The 22,970-nt window shown below is 50.1% G+C and overlaps 1 protein-coding gene across 1 annotated transcript in view; it reads right to left on the bottom strand.

Annotated features, from left to right (window-relative positions):
- CACNA1D (calcium voltage-gated channel subunit alpha1 D) overlaps positions 1-22,970 on the bottom strand; it is a 352,772-nt gene that overhangs the window by 14,271 nt on the left and 315,531 nt on the right. The window contains exons 35-42 of the mRNA XM_052644541.1: positions 21,070-21,135; positions 18,991-19,082; positions 17,942-18,101; positions 17,221-17,348; positions 16,990-17,086; positions 13,618-13,720; positions 13,201-13,302; positions 8,379-8,509 (exon numbers count right to left, since the gene is read on the bottom strand). Coding sequence (XP_052500501.1) covers positions 8,379-8,509; positions 13,201-13,302; positions 13,618-13,720; positions 16,990-17,086; positions 17,221-17,348; positions 17,942-18,101; positions 18,991-19,082; positions 21,070-21,135 — 879 coding nt within the window. The remainder of the gene's footprint in view (positions 1-8,378; positions 8,510-13,200; positions 13,303-13,617; positions 13,721-16,989; positions 17,087-17,220; positions 17,349-17,941; positions 18,102-18,990; positions 19,083-21,069; positions 21,136-22,970) is intronic.

Here is a 22,970-nt window from a genome sequence, read left to right as displayed (position 1 = left end):
AACAAATCGCCTAAAGTGACCTATAACATTTCCCTGCAGACGATCCTACAGAGCTCTCTGTTTTAGTTCCACCTTTCTTGGTTGTAGTTTTAACACCAGAAATGGGGAAATGCTTGCCAGTTTCCTGAAAACAGAGAGTTTTACTTAAAATGGGGGCTTAGCAGAAGTCACCAGTCACGACTACTATTCTGCTAGCATCTTTGCTGAGTGCTATCACACACTTTATCCCACCACATCCTGGGGGGAAGGGTGTGGGTGGGGGGCCAGGATTATTCCCACATGGTTAAGTGACCTGCCCACACTAGTTAAGGCTCAACTAGCAGTCCTGATGCTCAAGCCTCCAGTGACACTATGCCAACCCCACGGTATTGGGTCTACAAAGAATGCTGGGATCAAGCCGCGATCACGTGCTCACTCACGACTGTGACCACACACGACTGTAGCTCCCGCCCAATCACGGTGTGACCCTTCTTCCCACTAACCCAGCTGCACTCTTGTATCACAGCTATGACAGACGATCACTCGGTACCATGAAAACTATCCTCAGCACACATTCTCATCCCCGCCATGCCACCCTCAGGAGCTGAGATCCTTAAAATCACTTCGCTCTCACACATGAATTCAGGCCACCATTCTTCCAGAACAGCACGCATGTGGGGTATGACTCAGTCTGAACGCAGCTGGGACTGGGCATGGACCTGGAAGGCAGGGAACAGTTCAGGGTAGGGCGAGATTATAAAAAGGCTCCAGCACCCTTTTCCTTTCGGGGGGATGTGGGCTCAGTCCCCTAGAGCAGCAGTTTTCAAAGTGCAGCCCAAGGACCCTGGGGACGCTGGGGACCCTGAGACCCCTGCAAGAGGTCACTGTGATTTGCATGGTAAAACAAGGATGCTTGTATGCCCTCATCCTCTCCCAGAGCACATTAGGGTGTTCCAAAAGGCCGCTTGACCCCTGGGGATCTCATCTCTCCAGCATCTTTGTGCTTGCATATTCTGGGTTTTAAAAATCTGTTTAAATTCCTAATGTAGTAAATACTGATAGATAAGGGTCCTCAGTACTTCTTAAGAGCACAAAAGGTTCCTGAGACCAAAACGTTTGAGAACTTGCAGCTAACCCACCCATAGACAGGCCACACCATCTCTTCCTTGGGCGCTGGGCTCCTCCCCATCCAGAACTCCTGTGAATGCTCAGGGTCTTTGTCCATACTTTCGGAAGAAATGCCCCCTCATGGCTTCTCTGAGTGAGCCTTTGGCATGGGTGGCCTTCACTGTGCCTTAAACACAAACAGCCCCCTCTCCGAGGGCTACGCTGTGCCATGGACAACGAATTAGCGCAGGTACCTGCCTGACCAAGCAGTCATGTGTGTTAGGAAGCTCCCACCCGTGGGTGACTGACTCGTGACACATTTGGGCTAATGAGGGCTACGAGCTGGGTGTTATTCAACAACATGCCCTGGTTTAAAAAAAAAAAAAAAATCACACTTTTTGCGATTACGTAATGTTTTTTTCCTTGACTTATTTCCAGTAATTCTATCATCTCAAAGACTTGTGAAAATAAGAATCACTCTTCTCAGAGAGGAAAGATATTCTACCTTTAAGAGCAGACAACTGAGTGCCCAGTAACCCCGCGGATCCACTGAACATGTAACTAGGTCACATCATAGAGTAAGTTATTTAAGAAGAGCCCGAGGTCCAATCCTACGCCTGCTGTGCCACGATGGACTCTGGCCTGCCGTGTCTTCCATCCAGGAGCTTAGTTAAGAGTTTAGCACCATGGATTCTGGTATTGGGCACCGAGTTTGCTGAGAGAGTGGCAGTCTCACATACTCCACTTGACTCGTCTCTCACAACTTTTCTACATCGAAACCTTAGCAGAAACTAAGGTTTTAGGGAAAAGGAGAGAGTTGTCTGCAGCTTGACTGTCGCCCAGGCTTCAGGGAAGCCTCGTTTAGAGCTGAGGCAGGAGGCAGCCTCCTGCGATTCCCGACTGTCCTTCACCAACTGGCCTCAGCTACCAGCCACCACCGGGCCCACATGGGGCAAGATTCTTGCATTTCTCTAAGTTCCACCTAGAAAGTTACCATGTTCCAGTTTTTACTTATGTGGAAGGACCGTGGAGATATGTGTGTAGAGACACCAGCCTCCTGAATCACTTAGGGCTCTTCTGTGGAGGCTTTGGTATATAGACTCAGATTTAGAAGACAGGTGTTCACTTGAGGCCTCTGACATGGGGTGCCACAATTGGGTGTGGGGGGTGAGCACGTACATCCCTTCAGTGCTTAATAAACTTGACATCAGAGAAGGTGGGGGACGGAGGGGTCATTTGTGATGGTGGATACGCTTCTCGGGTGCCCACGGGCTGCCTCTTTTTCAGTGATGATACACCAAATACTTAATAACTGGTACATCCCAGGCACTACCCAGCCAGAGTGGAGGTGGGCCTTCAGACCAAACCTCCGCAAGCCCCAGAGGTGCCCACGAAGGCAGGAATTAGCCCTTCGGTGACTGACTCACAGAGGGGTTTGCAGTGGGCCTGGGGTGCCAGCAGGAGGTGAGGAGACTCAAGGTACCGGGGGCCACTGCTGTCAGCATCCGGATGTACCTCAGCATCGTCACAGGGGTCACCCCTATGCCCACGTCACCACCCACAGTGCTGTGTCAGAAAGGCAGCCCTTTTCTCCCGTCCCATGGACTCTGCTGTGAGGAAAACCCACCTCGAGCTCCTAGACGTCCAACAGTCTGTGCACGTCGGAGCAGAATCGGGGCCCAGGGCTGCCTCCCCAGCGGGACAAAGGTCAGAGAACAGAAGACAACACGGAAGCAGACCCCACGGCTGGAGGGGCTGAGTCACGCACAGGACAGGCCTGGGCGCTTCCTAGCACCGCTCTTCCCGTGGTGACATGGCTCCAGGAGCCGGGCCTCCCCACGCACCGGGGCTCCACGCCCTGCACACACGCACACACGCACACATGCACACATGCACACACGCGTGGCCTCCAATCTGCACAGACCACGCCTTGTAACCCTTCTCTTCTCTAGACTCTTCAGGAACCTCGGGCTTTTACACTAAGGTTACTTTTGAATGCTGACTCCAAAACTCAGATTGACTCCTCTGGGCATCTTGGGTTCAGGGTCAGGTGCACTGACCCCTCAACCACTGCTTGGAGTTGGCTTAGAATGTCAGATGGAGCCCCCTTGCAAAGCAACTTCTTGCGCAAAAATATACCCTTTGTGTGAGATGTGAGAAAACAACAACCTGAGTTACTTCTGTTTACATCTTTACACGTTTCCTAGATATCTCAAAAAGGGGGAGAATTCTCTTTCTCGATAGATCACTACAAATACAGAACAAAAGATCAAAGAAAAACAAGAGTTTCTTAAAGTTCTGGTAGTAAACAGGCATATGATATTATTATTGTTGTAGTCTTAATAATAAGCAATTATACGTTCAAAGTGCTTTACAATCACTTAGCTATTCCTCACAACAGCCCTGTGAGGTAGGTCGACATTATTGCCCCCATTTTACAGATGGGGAAACTGAGGCACAGAGAGGTTAAGTGTCTTGCCCAAGGTCACGTAGCAAGTGAACGCTGGCACTGGGACTAGAACCCAGGTCCCCTGACTCCCAGTGTCTTTGAAACTGGACCATACCGCTTCCAAAGAGGCATCCCTGGACTGGCTTTGAATTAGAGACGGACAATGTCGGATGAGGTTTGGGTGTGGAGGTGTTTCCCGCGGACGCGTTAAGATGGAACCTGAGGTGTCACCTGGGTTGGTCTGGGCATGCAGGTGTATGCGTCAGTGTAAATGGGGGTGTCTGCGCTTCCTGTCCTGCCCCCACCTCCCTGCACTGTGCACATGTCACTGCAGAGAGCTGAGTGGGATGGTCAGGAAGGACTGGCACATATAAAAAGAATTCTGTCAGCCCAGCGCCGAGGGGCCTGCCAGTCTTTGGTAGTTCGGGCAAACTAGGGATGCAGGACTTAGGAATGGAGTCAGCTGCCCACCTTAGGCAGGTCTGCTCAATCGTTTTTATTAATCTTTTTTTTTTTTTTTTTTTACTGGCCAGCATCAGGAAGTTGTGTTCATTTCATTTCTCTTGGGGGCGGCTGCCCCCCTCCTTCGCTCTCTCTCTCTCTTTCCCTTTCTCTGAGTCTCTGCTCGCAAGGGAAAACTGTTAAGCCTCGCTCGTTCCCTTCCATGAGAAGGAGCCATCTGAGCAGCATCCACGACAAGAGGCCACGGCCCCGCAGTTGAGCCACGGCCCCGCTTCCACCTTCCAGAAGAGTGCTTTGCTTGGAAGGGGTCTCTCTGGGGCCTTGGGTTTGCTTTTTCCTGCATTTCTCCCGAAATGCTGTTTCAGTAGAAATAAGCCCACTTGAGACTTTTCCCTTTCAAGGCCTTAGCCACAAACGCCTTCCGACTAACGAGCTTGGTGCTGTAGCTCAGGCAGAAAATTCTAAAGCATCCGTTCAAGCATCTGAAACAAATGAATCAGCTGGTGAAATCTTATCTGTTAGCATCTGTTCTTCTCTTAGATTAAAAAAGAAAAAAAATAGCCTTTTTATGGCTTTAGATGGAATCATGCTTTTAAAAAAAAGACAAAAAGTCTTGCTAATTTTGAGACTAACATAACTAGATGACACATATGAGATACTTGACAGGTTCCCTGTCTTTGGAGTACCCTGATTTCCCTCTGAGTTTATGCCTGAGTCCCTCCAAGGAGGCCATGTGAGGGAGTCATTTGATTCTGATCCACCACCCACCTTTCCACTGGGCCACCTACGGCTCAGGCTTTCACGTGATAAAACCTGTCTAACTCTTTACAAGCCTTAAACCTAACTTCCAAACAGGTAAGAAAAAAAAAAAATCTAGCCCTCTCAAATCTTCCTGTCATGAAGAAGGGCAGGCTCCCGTTTTGGCTGAGCAGGGAACAGTCTCCCCCTCAGACTCCACCGGAGTGTCTTTGGCATAAAGGAAATCCTTGGACATTGAAAGAAAAAGAAATGAACAAAACTTTCCCCACTCTGGGACCTGTTTTCTTTTTCCGATCCATGAGATACTGGGCTAAAGCGTGCCTGGATCTTGCGGTCCTCATCTGGAAAGCCTGATGGGGCGGTACTGTCTGCTGGGGAGGGGACAGAGTTTCATGGCTGCGGACTTGTGTTCACTTAGTTGCTTGATCCAGGTGGAAATCTGCAGGTCACTGGGATGCAGCAACAATGGATGAAGAGCAAAGGCTGAGTCAAACTAAAGTGAGTATGGCACGTAGGGGATGAGGGAGGAAAAAGAAAAAGCCTGATGCAGCTTCCCTCTGATCCCCTCTGGAGAGGGGCGGGAGAGAAGGCTGGCTTTACTGATGAAGATGGATGGACGGATGGAAACTGCACACTCATTCAGACCACAGAGGCCAGAGGACACCGGGTGCCAAGCTCCTACCCACACGGGATCCAGGAGCTCCTCAAGTCACCCCACCTTCGTGGAGAAGGGGCCCTGCAGTTGGTCTGAACAGAGGGAGACCAGATGGAGCCCATGGGGTTGACAACCAGAGTGCATCCGCATGCCTGCCAAAGCCGAGTCACTGCGGGGGGCGGAGAACGTGGACCAGCTCTGATCCTGCTCAGACGGATGCACCCTGCGCGGCACAAGCAGCACCGGCCTACGCCCTGTCTCGGGCACTCACCCGAGGCTCATGCTCCTCTTGCCATTAGTAATCGAGCTGCTGGTCTACTGGCACCCCCGACACAGGGAGGACCACCTCATTCCACTTCTCAGTAGGCTGCGCCCACTGTGAGGAGCTTCTCTGAGGACCTGCGTTCTTGTCCTAGCGACATGGTGCACCCATTTCTCCTCCTACTGCCATCTGATCCTGTTTCCCTAAGGTCGCATCTGCTCGTATTATTTCCTCAATTCAGAAAGGAAGTGCTTCGTCTTGCTAGCTAAATGCAGAGTGACAGAACACAGTTAAAGCCCTTCCTATAGCATCGGACCAAAAACGTAATGAGAACTAGCCTTCACGGAGGCAAAATTTTTCTGTTTTCAATGCGTGCTGCAGAATCAAGTGCATTTCCCGGAATATCTGTCAAGAGTATGAAGACAACTTAATTTACTAGGCTGGGTACACAACATAAAGTATAGTCACAGCCTCAACTCCCAGTGGAACCATGTGGAAATGTGTTGATGTTGGCACCTAACTGGAAATATTTTAATTTCACCAAGGAAATAAAACTTTCTACAAACAACACAATGAAAAATGTCCAGGAGGAAAACATGACTGTGACACAACGCAATAGTCTTTTAAGCCATGACGCATGTGTGTAGCTTCAGCATCATTTGAACCCTTGACGTAAAGCCTCAGTGAAACCCACCTCACTATGTGATTATGAATTATATAGGCATGTGTTGTCATTCAGGTCTTAAAACATCCAAACACTATATCCAACCTCCAGAGTGAGCACTGAACCCTTCTAACTAGGAAGCCTTGGGGACTCAGCGAAGGTATAACCCTGTGTTCCAGTGGTCATTGTACCTGCCTTCCATGGAAAATGGAAAGCTCTTCAGCCAGCGCTGCCTTGATGATTTCTGGTACATGACGGCACAGCCATCCTCGAAAGAGTATGTTTCCCCCTCCAGAAAAGTCAAGCCCCACCACACCCACCAACTAGAATCTGAGAACAGCAAGTGGCTTCCTGTAAGGGCATGGGCACCATGATACCTTGGAATCTGGGCTGCTTTAGGGAGGAGCTTGCAGAAATGTGATCATCACTCCCTGCCTTTGCACCCAATTTGGCCACACCACCCTCTAGAACACACGGACCAGACCTGTTCAAGTTTACAAATGTGTCTTCTCAGTTGACTGGCCTCTTTAAGGCTACTTGTGAGCTGTGCTCAGGAGAAAGGTTGTCATTTTTGCAAAATGGACAGGTCAGAAGTGAAAGTGTTATTGAAATTCCACAATCTGGGATAGCAATCAGCTATTTGAGCCTCAGATTCCCTAAGCTTCCTTTAGCAGATGTTGGATCAGAGGAAGAATGACCAGAATCTCTCTTTGATCAGATTCAGCATCCATCTTTCCCCTGTGTCCTATAGCTGTCTGGGCAAAGCCCAGGTCATATCATGAATCCACAGGTCACTATCACACAAGGTCATCTCCTAACCCACCGGTTGCACATACCTCACACTCCTCCCTTCATTCGTCATCATTCACATTCATTCTCTCTCAGCAAGATCACAGACAAGCCCTCACTTTGGTAATTACCATCACTGAGAACACAAAACAATGCTGGGCATTTTCCCCCGGAAAAAAAGCAAAAGACTATTTCACATTGAACCTTACCCATACCAACAAGACCCAGTTTAAGACACACATGGTAAGAGGGATGTAAAAGGCAAACATTCTGTGTCAAGCTGCTCGGACAGCAGAGATGACAGGGTGCGCGATTCGTTTGCAGTTGTTTCTGACAGCTTGCCAATCTCTGTAGTTCCCTTTTCGGAGTCTCGGCATCTTTTCCTCACTCCTTCTCCCTTGCTTTCTCCATCACTTCAACCACAGACTGCCCTTCCTAGCCCTCTTTTCGCCAGTCTCCATCAGAACACCATTTCCCTGCACACCTGCTTCCCACCAGGGCTCTGGGCTTATCGAGGGTTCTACACCCTTGAATGCATGGACTCTAGTTAGAACCAGAGGTTCCTGAAGCCACATTCCCCCTCCAGGAGACTGGGCAGCTGTAGGGACTACAGGCTGCTGGGTCACGAGAGAACAGCATTTGCACAGCAAGGCTCACAGCCACCAGGAGACAACACGCAGATGCAGACACACTGCACGCACACACACAAGCTCACGCACCCACGCACCCACGCACGCATGCACGCACACACTAGGAGGTGATGGATGTTACTGAGATGGACCAAAAACCAACAAGCAGTGGGGTAAGAAATAAACAGAAACAAAACAAAGCACTTGCGTTCGGATGGAAAGCTGTTTCGTGGGCAGCCAGGGCCCGAGCCCAGGGCCGGGGGAAGGTGGGTGCCTGCTCGGAGGACGCTGCTGTTGGAGAAGCCCGGGGGAGACAGGGCGTGGGGCAGCTCTGGCTCCCCTCCCGCGAGTGGTGTGCCTTGGCCGCTGTCCTGCGGGGTGCCACCACGCGGGCCAGGCTGCAGTGGGCATGGATGCGGGGGCACAGAGGATACTAGGAAGGGGAGGCACTTACCTGGTGGCCCAGAAATGGCTAGTCCACCTTTGGGGGAGTGTGCAGTATCTCAGTTTAAACAAAATCCTGGTGGTAACTGCTCAACCATGAATAGTCAGCTCTCTAGTGTTTCAATAAAGCTTGTAAAATTGTTAGTGAAAAAGAGAAAGAGACAAAAACAACAATTCACCTGTAGGGCAATTGTGCTGTTCTTCGCGGGGTATTTTCCCACCAGTCCTTGTTCTTTCCGTTTCTTGAATTTCCTAAAGTAGTCCTGTATCAGGAAAGTGGCATAGAACTTCCCCACGGTTACCTCATCATCTAAACGGAGAGACCAGACAGAGCTCTCCCGAATCAGCACATTTGCACCAAGAGCCTCAACACTTGCTTTGGGCAGGGAGGGGGCGGGGGCACTGAGCTCTCAGCTTAGGACACGGGAAACTAAATCTAGCGAAAAGCAAGATTGTGCAAAGCAGTTAAGCCTCAAAATTAGAGTCAGTTACATAAACTGATACTCAAAATTGCAGAAAATAATGGACTTGTCATGAGTTTCATAGAGCAGCGTATTAGTAACACCATGAAGTGCCATCTCGGTTATTGACTCAAAAGAAAAATTACAGAACAAAAAAAAGGCTTCATGGGTCATAGTCTCACCCTGTGCATAGGGATTTGCATGTGTAATTACCGCGAACACCAAGGACAATTAACCATCCAAACCCCAATGCCTGGAGAGGAAGATAGAGAACTCAGAAAAGTGACAGACAGGCTCGGAAGGAGAGGCCGATTCCGAAGAGTGACTGCAGACCCAGATTTCCAAGTGCCCCTTAATTCTCTGCCGATAGCCTCCACATGCCGTGGCTCGGCTTGTAATTCAGAACTGCTTGTTTTTGATACGGCGAGTGACAGCCCCAGCTCACCTCAGAGCTGGCTGCCTTACCTCTGCTTTGTTCAGAAACAGCCCCACCATGCGTGGCCGGGGAGCTGGGACTCCGTTGAGCCTGATTAAAGGTGATGCATGAGGCAGAATAGTGGTTCTTGCTGTCTCCCAGGAAACCACCCTAGCAGTGCCAGTGTGCCTGGGGTCTCCACGAGGGCTGCTCTCCCAAGGTGCTCACCCCCACACCGGTCCAGGGTGCCCACGAGGCTGGTGGCCAGTGACCATGGCTTGCAGAGGCTGGAGGAGAATGGTTGCCACCCTCAGGCTTTAGCGCCGCTCGACTTGTGGCCAGGCTGCCCTTGCTACTCACGTGCCATCTAGGGTAGAGGACCTGGCCTCTCTGGGCATGTGTTCTCACCCACAGGTGAGCCTAAGCCTCTCAGGAGAAGCTGTGAGAATTCCAGGACAAGAGGCCTGTACAGCACTCTGGGTGGTCTAAGTGCCAGGGGACAGGTGACAGTGGGCCATTGCCATCAGAATCACTGTTACCTAACAGCTCTCCAGCAGTGGCACCTACTGAAAAAGGACAAGAACCACGACAGGGTGCAGGACACTGGAACCCTCAGGTGGGGTGCACCCGGGGGGTGCATTTCCTGCCCGTGTGGGATGGATGTCCGTGACTGGACACAGCTGGGCCACTCTGGGCTGCCCGCCCCAACTTCCTTGTCAGAAGCTGCTCAGTGTTACTGTGTGAGAGGATGCCTGGGGGTGGTTGGCCTTTGGGCAGCAATGAAACCCAGGGCCCTCATGGGTCTAGGGCTGGTCCAAATGGTCTAACAATGCCCTGTGCAGAGGCAGGGAGCTGAGAGGCGAGTGGACAGAGGTTCCATGACTTGCTCCAGGCCAGGTGAGCTGGGAGGTGGGCCCCCCAGACCTGGGTTCTCATTCTCCACCTCACTGCCTCCCTGAGGGATGGCCCAGCTCCACCACAAGGGCCACCTGGTCCTGTGGGGCTGCCTCTCCCCAGCAAAGTCCACCTCTTCACCAGGCCACATGCAGGAGGTCGACCAACTGTGACCCGACAATCCCAGGGTCAGCCAGCCTCTGCCAGTCAGGGTCCCCAGTCGCCTCTGTGGGCTCCCACAAAAACACCGGCCATACTCACAGGAAGCCCATCTCATCCCTCACTGGGGTGCTTCCAGAAAAAGCAGGCCTAACTGCTCTCCCCCTTCAGCCTGGATGGTGCTAGCCTAGAGGGCCCAAGGGGGCTCCTATGGGAGAGTCCTGGCTCTCCCTGGCCCAGAACCTTGGTGGGGCAGTGGGGGCGGGGTCGCTGTACTCAGTGAAGATGGTGGATCATGTTTCTGCCCAAGGGGCAGCTCCAGGGCGGAGGTGCCCACCTAGGGCTTGCAAGCAGGGCTCCAAGGGCCACCTGACCTTCTGCACTGAGATGCTGAGCTACTGAGACCGGGCTCAGGAAGAGTCTTAAGAACAGCAAAAGTCACAGCTACAGCAGGACAGAGAAGGAAGAAGAGGAGAGTAGGGAGGCTGGCTGGGCTCGGGACTTCAGAAAGCGATAGGGTCACAGCTCTGAATGCTCCTCAGGGGAAAGGAGCCAAAGATTCAGGTCCAGGAACGAAGGTCCGAAGACAGAGAGGAGCCCCTGGGAGGACAGGGGAAGAGGCATGACTCGGCAGGAGGCCACAGCGGAGCTGAGAACACGAGCAAGGTCCAGATGGGAAACGAGACACCTCAGCATGGAGAGAGGGGACAGGCTGTCCCCATAGCCGGAGGTAGCGCCGGAGCCCGGCATTCTGGCCTGGCTCCCAGGCTCATTCCTGAGCATCACTCCATCAAGCTCATGATGAGCTGGGGGCGCCTCACATCACCCCTGTGCTGGCAAGGCCTTTTAAGATGGGCACCGACTCTGCTTTCTTACCAGGGCTGTAAGGGTTCCCTGAGTGTCCCACAAAGACCAGTCCCAGGTGCAGGGCTGGCCTGGCTGTCTGCTGCCCTCTGGCCAGATTACCGAGGGTGGACACTGAGCCCCTCTGCCATGGGAGCTACCCATGCGCTGGCCCAGAGGGTCGTAAATATATCCCCCTTTTCTAAGTGCTCCACGGGGTGGGAAAGGCTCATCTGCTGGAAGGTAAGAGAGGAAAGACAAAGAGGCAAAGGGTGAACGCAGATGCTACAACCCTGCCCAGCAACTCAACCAGAGCCTGTGCCCTAAAGCCTGAAGTCTCCACCTTTGGAAATTCAGTGACAAGAGCCCTTATTCGAGATCAGCCTGCATAAGCTCTATGCTCAGCACATGCACCACCTGGGCCATAGAACCTCTTGAGCATCCCATCCCTACTAAGGTGCTGTTTCCTTCCCAGGTTTTCCAGGGCTCTGACTGCCATTTTGGGTGAGATTAACCTTGTCACCCTAACCCCCAATCCACGTTAAGAAATGCAGAGAGAAAAGCAGGGCCCACTATTGGGCCAGGAAAGAGGAAGACTATGTAGCCTTCATGAAAAGCCTAGTAGGGCTACAAGCTGATCAAAGGAAGGGAGGCAAATTCCAGACCCCTTTTTTTCCTTGGTGAAATAGAAACAAATGAGGTTTCATAGAAATGTGAATGACTCTCCCCAGGTGAACCTTGCCAGGATGGCACTGATGTGACAGACTGGGCTGTAGGGAGGGCGGCGAGAGGAGGGGCGGCGTGCGAGGAAGGCTCCCCCGAGACAGGTACGGCCCACTATTCTGAAGCATGCATCTGTATTGTGAGAAATATGTAGGGGAATACAGTTGGCAAGAGATAACTCCGATTCCATGCCACCACCCTAAAACAGAATTGCTTCAGAATATTCTGAAAGACTGAGACTTGAAAGGAATGGAGGCTGCAGAAAAAGCTCAAGCACATTGTTACAACGATTTAAGAAAAGCAATTTGTCTCAGCCATGCGAACACCTGGGTGTGCAGCTAAAAAGAAAAGAGCGGAAACCAAAGAGCTGTTTTAAACGTGCAGGATCAGTTCTCCTGTGGGGAGCCAGGCACCTCTCTCCGGGTGGGAGTTTTCGTTTGGTTCTGGTGCTTTGTTTTGCATGCTTTCCCTTCATCATTTCTTGATGGGTCCTCTTTCCCAGCTCTGAGCTGTTGGCCCTGCCAGCTCTGGGTGGCTCCCTCCAGCAACAAGAGCTCACAGTGCTTCTGGCTTCACGTGGGGAACAGAGCTGGCCAGCAAGCTGCACTATCCCCCAGGATCCAGAGGTTGTCACTTTCTCAAAAGGAGAGGCCACTGTCCTGGCCCGGGGTTCCAGACTCAGCTTCCAGACCTGAGCCAGCCCCATTGGGAGTGACGCAATCCAGTTTGTTACAAAACACGCCAAACATTTCTAACACTCCCGGGGCTGAGGGGGGTAGAGGCCGGGTGTGTTGGCACTGAGCAGACGGATCCTGCACCTTTAAAACTCGAAAATGAAAGTCAAAACACAACCACCTCCTCTTTTAAGTCAATGTGTACTTAAACAAAAATGGAAAGACAGTATCTGGATTATATATATATATGTGTGTGTTATATATATATAAGTCTGAGAAAAGTTTAGTCAGTTATTTTATGATAAACAACAAAAAGAAATAAGCATGCCTCTTAGTTCCATCTCTACTCTAAATTCTAATTAAAGGGACATTTGGGTAATAGATCTAGTCTTAGTAAGAACATTTCAAAAATACCATTTTTCAAAAGCTTTTTTTTTTTGAGAGAAGTTTTCAACAATATGTTGAAGGATATATGGAAACTGGTTTTAAGTACTTCATTTTGGGCAACCCCCTCCCCACAAAAAAACACAGGCTTTTGGTTTTGAGGCCGCAAGCTTGTTCTCCTTACATGACTTCCTCCACCCACAAGAGAACCCCTGCTTCAGCCATCTGGGTCTCAGTTTCCTTCTCACTGAAGCCTCTCCTTTGTCTGGAATGGTCTTCACGTTACCCCAAATCATTACACTGATGGCCATAAGGGCCTGCTTTAGTTGCTGGCCTCAATGTTCTGGCTGGTACCTCAAGCCTTCTGCAAACACGTTGGGATTCCTGGAGACTAGCACTGAAACCAACATGTTGGCCAAGAGCTACTTAGGAAATAAACTGCACTGACCACCAGCTGGAGGGACAACTTGGTCAAGTAGTTTCATGCTGGTTTTCTTCCAAATTTTCTTGATCACAGCTCGGAGTTCTTCATTAGCTTGTTCCAGGTTGCCTGGATTCAAAATGCAAGAGAGGCAAATGAGCCTTGTTTCTTTTCCCCTGCAACGCCTCTCTGTTCTCACCAGAGCTGCCAGCGGCGCAAGTCACCTCTCAGCTTTCTGGGACAAGGTGATGCATGAAGGGAGGAGAGAAAGGTGGAGGAGGCTGGCCTGGCCAGCGGGCCCAGCACAGACATCCTGATTACATGCACCACCCCGCCCCCCTGAGGGGGGGCCTTCTGACAAGAGAAGGTCCACGTGAGAATCAAGGTGGGATATGGCCTCCCCATCCTCTCCTCCCACCTGTCTTGCTTCCAGGGAGGGCTCACCTTCAGTCTTGATTTTAAGAGCCGTTCGAACCAGAGCAAACAGAGTTGCATTAAACATGACTGTCCCATCACTGTTGAGTGGCATGTTCATAGCAACTAGTCTCTGTAAACAGCAAGAAAAGTCCCTTGATAGAATGCAAACAACTGATGACAGCTGCAGTCCATTCCATTTATCTTCTGTTTATTCTCTCCATCTCCTTTCTAATGGCTCCTTGATTCAAGTTAATGGCCATTGAGGGGCACCTGCCATTTGAGGGGCTCTGAGATGATGAAGCACAAATGCTGGCACTCAGAAGATAACGCTTTGTTTTTTTAAAACTGTTTAGTCCCCTACTGTTTATGCATTCCTCTCCCCTTCTCATCAGCTGGCTCCCCTGTGTCTTGGGGTCAAGCCTCCATTCTGGGCACATCTTTAAGGCTGTTTAGGGGTAAAACGATATACCAGGTATGATGAGCCAGGCACAGAGTCTGAGACAAAGGTCCTCAACCAATGAAGTCCATTACTTTTCCTAACTTGGGGAGAGTCCTTCAAGGACCCTTCCCTGGAGACACCACTGTGGAGTGTTTTGTACAAGTCCATGTGGTTCCCCTGAGGGTTTGGCCTTGCAGAGCTGGATCCCCAGCGTCCTGCTCCTGTCTTCTCTCTCTTCACCCTGGTAACACTAGCACTGAGAGTCTGAGAGGACTAGGATGAGAGAAAACACCCTCTCTGGCCCCAGCTGATGCAGATGACACGCCCAGAGCCAAGTGCTGTGCAAGGGTTAAAGGATAGCATAGACACTAAGGGCATAGACACTTCCGCTGGGTGCCTGGCAGGTGTAAGTGCTAAAAAAAAGTAGTACTTAGAATTACTAATAGTTTCCCATTTCTTACTTTCGGCTGACAAGGTGTCCCAATTTCCTCCTCCGTATCAATGGACTACAACCTTGTGTACACAGGATTCACCCTACCTGAATTCCTAGTCTAGTACAGCCTGCACATTTACTTGGACTGCTGCTGCTGCTAAGTCGCCTCAGTCGTGTCCGACTCTGTGCGACCCCACAGATGGCAACCCTCCAGGCTCCTCCCTCCCTGGGATTCTCCAGGCAAGAATACTGGAGTGGGTTGCCATTTCCTTCTCCAACGCATCCATTTACTTGGACAGCCTGCACATTTACTTGCATCTCCTGGTAAATTTCTGAATTAGCAAACTGCTTTGCCCTTAGAGAACAAAGTAGTCCGCTTTTACTTACAGGGGTCCTTCCTTAGATCCTTTACATAAAAGGGTCTGCAAACGCAAACATAAAACAATAGCCACGAGCTAGAACTCATCTTGTTCTTAGAAAGCAGAAAAGAGCCTGGTACCGTGAAATCTATGGGAAAAAGTCAACATCCATGGCTTATTCTCTGTGCCGACATCCAGAGTCCAGGATGAGAAGCAAAGACTCAGGCGAGGAGCCCAAGGACTTGCCAATGGAGCTTTCTGGACTTCCAGGGCAGAGCACAATGAGTTTGGCTCAGATTTCTCTGAAAGCCTGAAATACACTGTAGACTCCACTCTTTACTGCAGTTCTGTCTAGACTAGCCTAGCACCCCTGTGAGGGTAAAGTGAACCCCTGACCCTGAATCCCATCAGCTCTGTGGGAAGACGGGACCAGGTGTTGCACAGTCTGGCTGGATTTCTACATGGCAGAGTTTCAACAGACAAACCCCCACATTTCTCCTCTAAAACATGGGGGGTCCTTTTCTGTTTCTACAGCTGACTCCAGGTGGTCTGACATGAACTCTACCGAAAAAAACCAGATCTTGAGGAGAGCTCACAGAGATGAGCATGGTCTGATGGGAAAACGTCAGGAATGGGGTGAGGTGGTGATGGGGATGGAGCAGGATAATTAAATTCTTAGCTTAAAAGTCCCACTAGGGCACTGAAGACAGAAGGGAATTCTAAGCGAGCTCGGGAGACTGCTGCAAGCCTTTGGTCACTCAACAAGAGAATCCAGTAACCAAGCAACAATGTACACATGTAAAGTACCAGACAGTAGATATGGGATCTGAGTCTTATTACACCAAGGCAGGGAGCTGAAGAGTAGCACATCAGCATGTAGCCAGGACAGGAATATAGGTGAAAGGGGAAAGAACTAGGTGGAAGGGGATATTATACCAAAACCTGAGATCAATTACCTTGTTTTAGGATATATTACCACTCTTTTGTTAATAAACATATGATTTATAAACACCACCATGATGGTCCTGCTTACACCATAAAAGGTTAAAAGAGGAACTAAGGGTATCAGCCTTGGTATCTCCTAAAAATGAGGAAGAAGGGAATATTCTCTCCTCTACTTTTCCTTTGGTTATAAAAACCTAGACCTCTCTGCTCTCGGGGCTGTGCTCCCTTGCCTGCCCCCCTGTATCTCTCACAAGCATCCTATGCTAATAAACTCACTCTTTGCCAGCCACTCTGCCTCATACTGAATTCTTTCCACATTGAGACAAAAAAACCTGAGTTTCAATAAGCCCAGGTGAGTGGTTTAAACTAAGAGACAGTGTGTTCGAGTCCCCTCCTAAGGCAGGGAGTATGGGTTCAAGTCTCAATCTGGGGTGCAGATGGGTTCAAGTCCCATCTGACAGAGTATGGTTTTAGCAGGAGGATGGAATCCACCTCTGAGAGGCCACCGCTCGATGCGTGCTCACTGGGAAGGGAGCTCTGGTAGCAGAGGGTCACCACACGCACTATCACACCAGCTCGGAGACGTTCAGGCCACCAAGTCCTCTCCATCCTACTCCCCAGGCAGACCCCCAAGCCAACGCCTCCTCTCCACGCCCACTCCACTGCCCTCCCTCCGGCTCTTGCCATATGTCGCAGCGAGATAATGCACCAGCTCTCCTAGGCGTTCTCCTGTCCCCAGTTCACCTTTCTGTTGCCTAGAGGCAACCTTCTAGAATGGACGTCTACTCACGCTCCTTCCATGAGACTCAGCAGGACACAGAAGGCTCCGCGCAGCTACGCTCAGCTGGGGCCTCGGGCCTCTGCCACCTTCTCTCGTGTTCCAGCCACACCAGCCACTCCCTGTTCCCCTGCCTCCCCGTCTAGGCTCTCTAGGCTCCCCTTCTGTGATGCTCTTTCCACTCTGACAAACCTGATGCAAGTGTCACCATTCCCTTCTCCCAACCAGTGACAAATTACACAGTTCCCTTCCTAACCTTACCATTGGCTGAAAGGGTGACTTGAGAGTTATACGTTCAAGAGCTCCTCAAGGATGGCAACCACATAACACTCATCCCAGCACCCCCCAGCTCCTGATGGCAGGCTCCGTAGAACATAAGTTAGTCAGTGCTGACTGAAGCAGGGAGGCCCCTAAGAGGCCTCAGGCGTGCCAGCAAGACGCTCACCTTGCAGGCTACCCGGTGTGGACACAGCTTCCCGAAGCCCAGGGGAGGCTGGATGCGGCGGAGCAGAGTGACCACGTCCAGGTGCTTGATCCTTCCCCTGGAGGCGAAGTGCAGCGTGAGGGCAGCGCAGCACACCCATCCTGGCTTGTGGGCCCTCCCGCCCTCCCCAGGGAGCGCAGCCAACACCCAGAAACAGCTCACACAAGCCAGACGGAACTCTTTCCCACTTACTTTGCCTCGGGGTCATATTCAGACCAGATCCGTTTGAATTCGTCTAAATGGTGAGGCCCCAGAATGGACCAGTCCCGGGTGAGATAATCAAAATTGTCCATGATGACAGCCACGAAGAGGTTGATGATCTGTAAAAGCCAATCGAGGGGAGTTTCAGGTGCAGTGAGGTTACCTGGGTTCAGTCCTAGTGAGTGCTTCCTGATTGTAAGGGTCACAAGACATTTGGACCCATTTCTCCCAGAGAGGCTGAAAAACTTTCATTCTAAAGAATGATTAAGAAAAAGCAGGCTTCCAGGTTTCACAAATGGTTTGGGTATAGTCCCTGGGGTGGTGGGGGGCGGGGGGGGGGGGGTTGGTATTGTCTGATCTTTTGAAACACACTGGAGTTTTATAATTTGCACCAAATAACTCACTGTCTTAAGTTACTGCTATGTGCAGTGGCTTTGAGATTTTTATAAAAGAACCAGCAGCCCTAAGAAGCCGGAGTGGTGAAGCCTGTTAGTGAGCACCAAAACCCCTACTACAACAAAGGTGCTTATATTAACAAAGGCCTCACTTGGCAGAAACTTCAACTGCCCAGTGGAGTCTAGAGTGCTTGTCAGCATAAGATACCCCACAGCTATTTGATGGGGCAATATCATTGGTCTGAATCTCAAATGCTACATGTATATCTGTCTATGAGAGGAGTGCAGGGGTGTGTGAGGCAATTCTGATCACTTACCAGAAATGCGCAGAGCATGTAAAAACTGATGAAATAAACAATGGCGAAGTTGCTCCCACATGTGTACTCCTCCCCAGGGTTGTAATCTGAGTCAGGGTCGCATTGCTTCCCCGGGAGGCAGGCTAGCATGATTTCCTGCCAGGCTTCCCCTGTCGCACACCTTTTTTGGATTAAGCAAAGAAAGAAAGAAGGCATATAAGGCTTAGACCCTCAAGAAATTTTAAGAAAAAAATATTTTTCAATTAGATCAAAACCTAAGTAATTTGGGAGGAAGGCAGCTTGATTTAGTCAAAATTCCTAAACTGAAATTCCTATTTATTTTCAAATGCAACTTGTATTAATAAGTGGAGGACCTGCTGAAACTCCCTTTGATATGCATCAACCACTATATACAAGCATATCAATTCTTTACGTATAAAGAGATGTTTGATTTGTTGTCTTCTCTCCTTTAAACACTTACACTATAATTTTTAGATGATTATTATTTTTAGTGACCTAACATCTGACAGCTTGATTAGATTCCCCGTTCAATTCTGTTGAAAGAACTGGAAACTAACTTACAAAGAACTTGCTCTCCAGTCACTAAAGTCAATAGGAATTACTTGTATGGTTTCTAGAAAGTTCTCACACTTCAAGGCACTCTGTTTACAAAGTTATTAAAAAGAGTTAAAAACAATCCCATATGGCTTGAAATTGTGCATCTCATGATGCTCCCCACTGACTGCACAAAAGGCTTCCATGTTCCTGCTAAATTTTCATTTTCCTGGTTGTCTGAGTGCATGCGCCCATGTGTGAGCATATACTCTATACCTTCCCAGTGGCTCAGCAGACCTACTCATTCACTCCCAGATGGAGAACCTTAAGCCAATCACAATGTGAATGACCAAAAGCCAGCAAAATTCCTGTGTGACTAAAATGCTACCATTTCCATGTAAGAATACAAAACAAATACAAAAAACCACCAGGACCCAACTGCTTTAAGAACCCGGGTCCTCTTTTGCTCTGGAGCCCAAAGCCAGAGACACCTGCTCGGGACTGGACTCTGTCACCTGAAGAGTAGCAGCACTGCCTGGGGAAAGGTCTGGAAATTGTTGTTCCTGTTGATCTGGTTGTTATCTCTCATGGCCACTTTCCCAAACATCTAGAGAGAGAAATTGTTAGGGGAAAAAGAAAAAAAATTATCATATGGAGAGGAAAAAAAAAAACAAACCCTCCACATGTGAATTTAGAACTCAAGTTCAGTCAATACCCAAACTGCTTGGCACTTGATTCATCCCACTGAGATGTGCTGGGCTCTGTTCTAACCACTGGGCACATCCTCAGCTCAGCAAGTTCCTACCCTGGGGAAGGGTTGCAGAAATAACCAGACAGGCAGCCCTCCCAATGGGAGTTCGGCTGGTCCAGCCCCACGGGAAGCACAGAACAGGCTCAGGGGGATCCCTGAGGCTGGGGGCTGGTGCCAGGGAAGGCTTTCAGAAGTGAGGTTAAGGATTGGACTGAAGGGTAAGGAGAAGCCAGTCAGGCGACAAGGAGGGCAAAGGGTGCTCCAGGCAGAGGGTGCAAGGCCTGCAAAGGAGCAGAAGCGACATGGCCTGGGTACTCCAGGAAATGAAGCCAGAGTGAGTGTGACAGACAGACCAAAGACAGGCTGTGGACAAGCATGGGGGGCTGGTGGGCTTTGCTGTAAGGGCCAGGAGAAGTTACTGAGTGCTTCACTCACAGAGATTATAGAAGCAGACTGACATTTAGGAAGAACCTGATGCCCAGCAAAGATTCTTCAGTGAACATAGGGTGGTATGTGTGATGTGGTTTGCAGTTCTCTGTAACACTTGTTTTACACAAGGACGTTATGGCATAAAAGACCTTTCGGGGCTCAGAGCACCAAAAGCCGCTGAAATACAGGGGCTCAAGCACACTGACTCTTCATTCAAAATCCCTGGTGATGTGGAATCTAGAAAGATGGTACTGATGAACCTATTTGCAGGGCAACAATGAAGACGCAGACCCAGAGAAGAGACTTACGGACAAGGGCAGGGGGCAGGGTGGTGGTGGAGGAAGGAGAGGGTGAGATGAAGGCAGAGAGTAGCGTGGAAACATGTATGCTACCATATGTAAAATAGACAGCCAACAGGAATTTGCTGTATGACTCAGGGAACTCAAACCGGGGCTCTGTAACAACCTAGAGCAGTGGGAAAGTGTGGGATGTGGGAGGAAGGTTCAAGAGGGAGGGGACATGTGTACAGCTATGACTAATTCATGTTGATGTATGGCAGAAATCAAACCAAGATTGTAAAGTAATTATCCCTCAATTAAAAATAAACAAATAAAAACCCTGGTGAGTCCTGGTGACTTGCACACACTTCTCTGCTTTAAGAATACAAAAGTAGGGACCACCACGTCTCTGCCACTGGAACACCTCTTCTCCTCCTCATCACAGCACTCCCTCACCTGAACCAGTGGAGAGCAGGGCAGAGAGACCCTGGGGTGGGGGGTGTCCAGGACCACAGACTCCTCCATCTCCCTCTCCCCACAGAGGCTCTGCCCCCAACCCAGCCACTTCATGTGAGGGCTCAGTTGTTAGTGAGCTCCTGGCCCCTCTTCACACCTCACGAGGGGCTGGAGAGCAGCCCCCAGGTCACAGAAGGGCTTGCTTGCATGCTTCTTTTTAGAGGGGCGCTTCTGAGGCAAGAGAATGGTTCACTTCAGCCCCAGCATCTGAAATGCTTTCAGATGATAAACAGACCTTGGTATCACTCAGTACCCTCTTGGCAATGGTGGTACAGAGAACAGGACAATTACGGCTTCTTTCAGTGCTGCACTTGCCGTGGCTACACTCAACTGTGGGTTTTCTCCAGCAGTCGGCTCTCCTCAGACGCAGATCGGGGGTGGGGAGAGCCCTAAATCCAGCTTCCCCTGACATGTTCTAACCTCCTCACACCCTTCTAAGCCTGGGGCTCTTGCTGGTACAAGCCCTCTCCTGCAGGGCCAGGTCTTTCTCAACTTTATTGCTCTTTAGCAGCCAAGCCTGGCTAAAAAACCATGACCTGCCTTTCCAGTCCACCTGTCCCAAGTGCAGCATGCTGGGGCAATGCAGCAAAGGGATCCAGGGGAGAGGGGCGGGAGCGTACCTGCATGCCGATGACCGCGTAGATGAAGAACAGCATGGCGATGAGAAGGGCGACATACGGGAGCGCCTGGAAGACAGGAGGCACTTGGGTCAGTGTGAGCCTCCTGTCCCTGCGGCACCGATGGCTCGGGGGCGGGGAGGGGAGAAATTGAAGGCCCACGTAGGGAACACCCTCTCTTCTTTTCCATGCTATACTGAAAGGACATCAGTAGTGAGGAAGAGCTTTGTAAATAAACCCCAGCGCAGCAGCACAGCATCAGCCCTGAGGACAGCAGCCCATACACCTCGGGTTACAAAGCTGCAGGCATAATGTGCTGGCCATGGTCATCAGCAGTGTGTCCTACCCTTAAATAGTGTTACCTCTCACAATAATGCTTGAATTTACTGTTGGATTCCTTTGTGAAACTACTATAGCTGATAAAATGCTTCCAAACTGCTTGCTTCCTTCTTTTGTGGGTGTGTTTGCAGCAGGAGCAAGCAGCTATTTTGCAAAGGAACATTTTTATGCAAAATCACCTTGGGTCTGCTGAAGTACTTCCTTAGAGTGAAGTGTTAGGAGTGGAATTACTAGGTCAGAGGGGAAGAATTACTCTTTGGCTGTGGCTGTAGAAAGCAAGGCACTTTTCCTAAAATGCACCCTCTTTGAAAGAAATGCAGAGCTGGGGGCTGGGACAGGGAAGAAAAGGAGCTAGCCCTGTGGTGGCTAAGCCTGTTCCTCTCCTTAGGAATGTCAAATAAAAGCATGGGTGTGAGGTCAGACAGACCCCTGGTCTTTTAAGCCAAGGATCCTCAAATGCTTTTCTCCCTCATCTCAGGTGACAGAATATGTCCATGTGCTCAGCATGCCTCCAGGGGGTGCCCAGATTGTTAAGGCCAAGCTCACATGCATAAAGCCTCCACTTGTCCTCCTATCTGAGAAAGGTCATCAGAAAGCCACTGGCTAAAAACCTCCCGACTTGTGCCAGGTCTGGGTCTGTGACTGCCAGCTTGGCCCAGAGCAGCTGCACCATCATGACAGCTGGGCTGGTTAACAGCCCCACAGGGTTAGTTTCAGGCTGTCCTTGCCATACCAACATGCATTTTCTCCCTAGATAAGTGTTGAAGAATTTTGTTGGCACAGCTTCTCAATTTTTATGGTCCGCTACTTGGTGACATGAATTTATCTATAGTGACCAAAACCTTTTTAAAAAGGACGAATGACATTATTGCATGGATCATTCTATCTTTATAGCAGCTCAGTCACAAACATTGGTGCTCTGCATTAATAACAACAGCCTAGGCTTTAATCCCTTTCCAGGACCTAAGCTCACCTGCCTGGAACCCCCAATGTCCCTGCCTCTCTCAGAGCCACAGCCTGGCTCCATCCACAACCTCAATTTCCCCAACAGGACTCGTGAATTTCCTTCAAATCTCTGGACTGACCTCCTTCCCCAGATGCACACCTTCTCCTCTTTACCTGTTCAAAATCTGCCCACTGTGGAAAAATGTCTCCTCGGATATTAACAACAGTTACTTGAGACGTGGGGGTGGGTTGTTCTCTGTATCTTTGGATAACTTCATTTGTTAATGTGAGCATTTATAGCTTTTGAATTAAAAACTGTCAAAAGATAAAGAAATGAAGATCCATGACTTATTTTCTAATGTTTGTGTGCATCTACAAGCTCCCCAAGTGGCGTACCTCTGGATAAGAATCTGGGCCCTCCCAGTGGAGTAAGTCCCAAAGACTGGAGTATCTGGTGTGGGGTGCTGGAAGGTACAGGAGAAGCTGGGGTCTGTTTGGAACAGCCTGGAGAGTACAGCTGACGAAGGGGACCTGGATTATACCTAGATGCCCTCCACTATGCAATCCTGCCAGGCACAGGATAACCCAGAATGAGGGATGGTGTGCTGGCCCAGGCCAGC

Source organism: Budorcas taxicolor, chromosome 1 (genome assembly GCF_023091745.1).
Source record: "Budorcas taxicolor isolate Tak-1 chromosome 1, Takin1.1, whole genome shotgun sequence".
In the NCBI taxonomy this organism is placed as follows: domain Eukaryota; kingdom Metazoa; phylum Chordata; class Mammalia; order Artiodactyla; family Bovidae; genus Budorcas; species Budorcas taxicolor.
The sequence above is the reverse complement of the archived record's forward strand: the minus strand, read 5'-3'. Positions and strand labels throughout refer to the sequence as shown.